This window comes from Penaeus monodon, chromosome 20 (assembly GCF_015228065.2).
Source record: "Penaeus monodon isolate SGIC_2016 chromosome 20, NSTDA_Pmon_1, whole genome shotgun sequence".
Classification (NCBI taxonomy): Eukaryota; Metazoa; Arthropoda; class Malacostraca; order Decapoda; family Penaeidae; genus Penaeus; species Penaeus monodon.
Window position 1 is genome coordinate 41,029,324 of NC_051405.1, and position 232 is coordinate 41,029,555.

General features: G+C 42.7%; 1 protein-coding gene across 1 annotated transcript in view; it reads right to left on the minus strand.

The window, feature by feature from the left end:
- The window catches only part of LOC119585825, a gene marked incomplete in the record, with an annotated part of 115,457 nt that overhangs the window by 26,615 nt on the left and 88,610 nt on the right, over positions 1-232 (minus strand). The window contains 1 exon segment of the mRNA XM_037934550.1: positions 14-96. Within this exon segment, the coding sequence (XP_037790478.1) occupies positions 14-86 (73 nt within the window).

A 232-nucleotide genomic window follows, 5' to 3' on the forward strand; every position in this document is an offset into this window, starting at 1 on the left:
TCTTATACCTTACCTATATGTGTGAAGGACGCGGCAGGTTGCAGAAGGAGAGCAGACGCCAGAATCACCGTCACCCTCAGCGCCATGGCTCCTGACCTGCGAACGGAGGAGGACGCTGCTGTTAATTTGCATAGGAGCTTAATTTGCTGTTTAATTGTTTTAGTTGTTTTTCCTGTTTAATTGTTTTTCTGTTTAATTGTTTTAGTGTTATTTTCCTGTGTGTGTGTGTTTT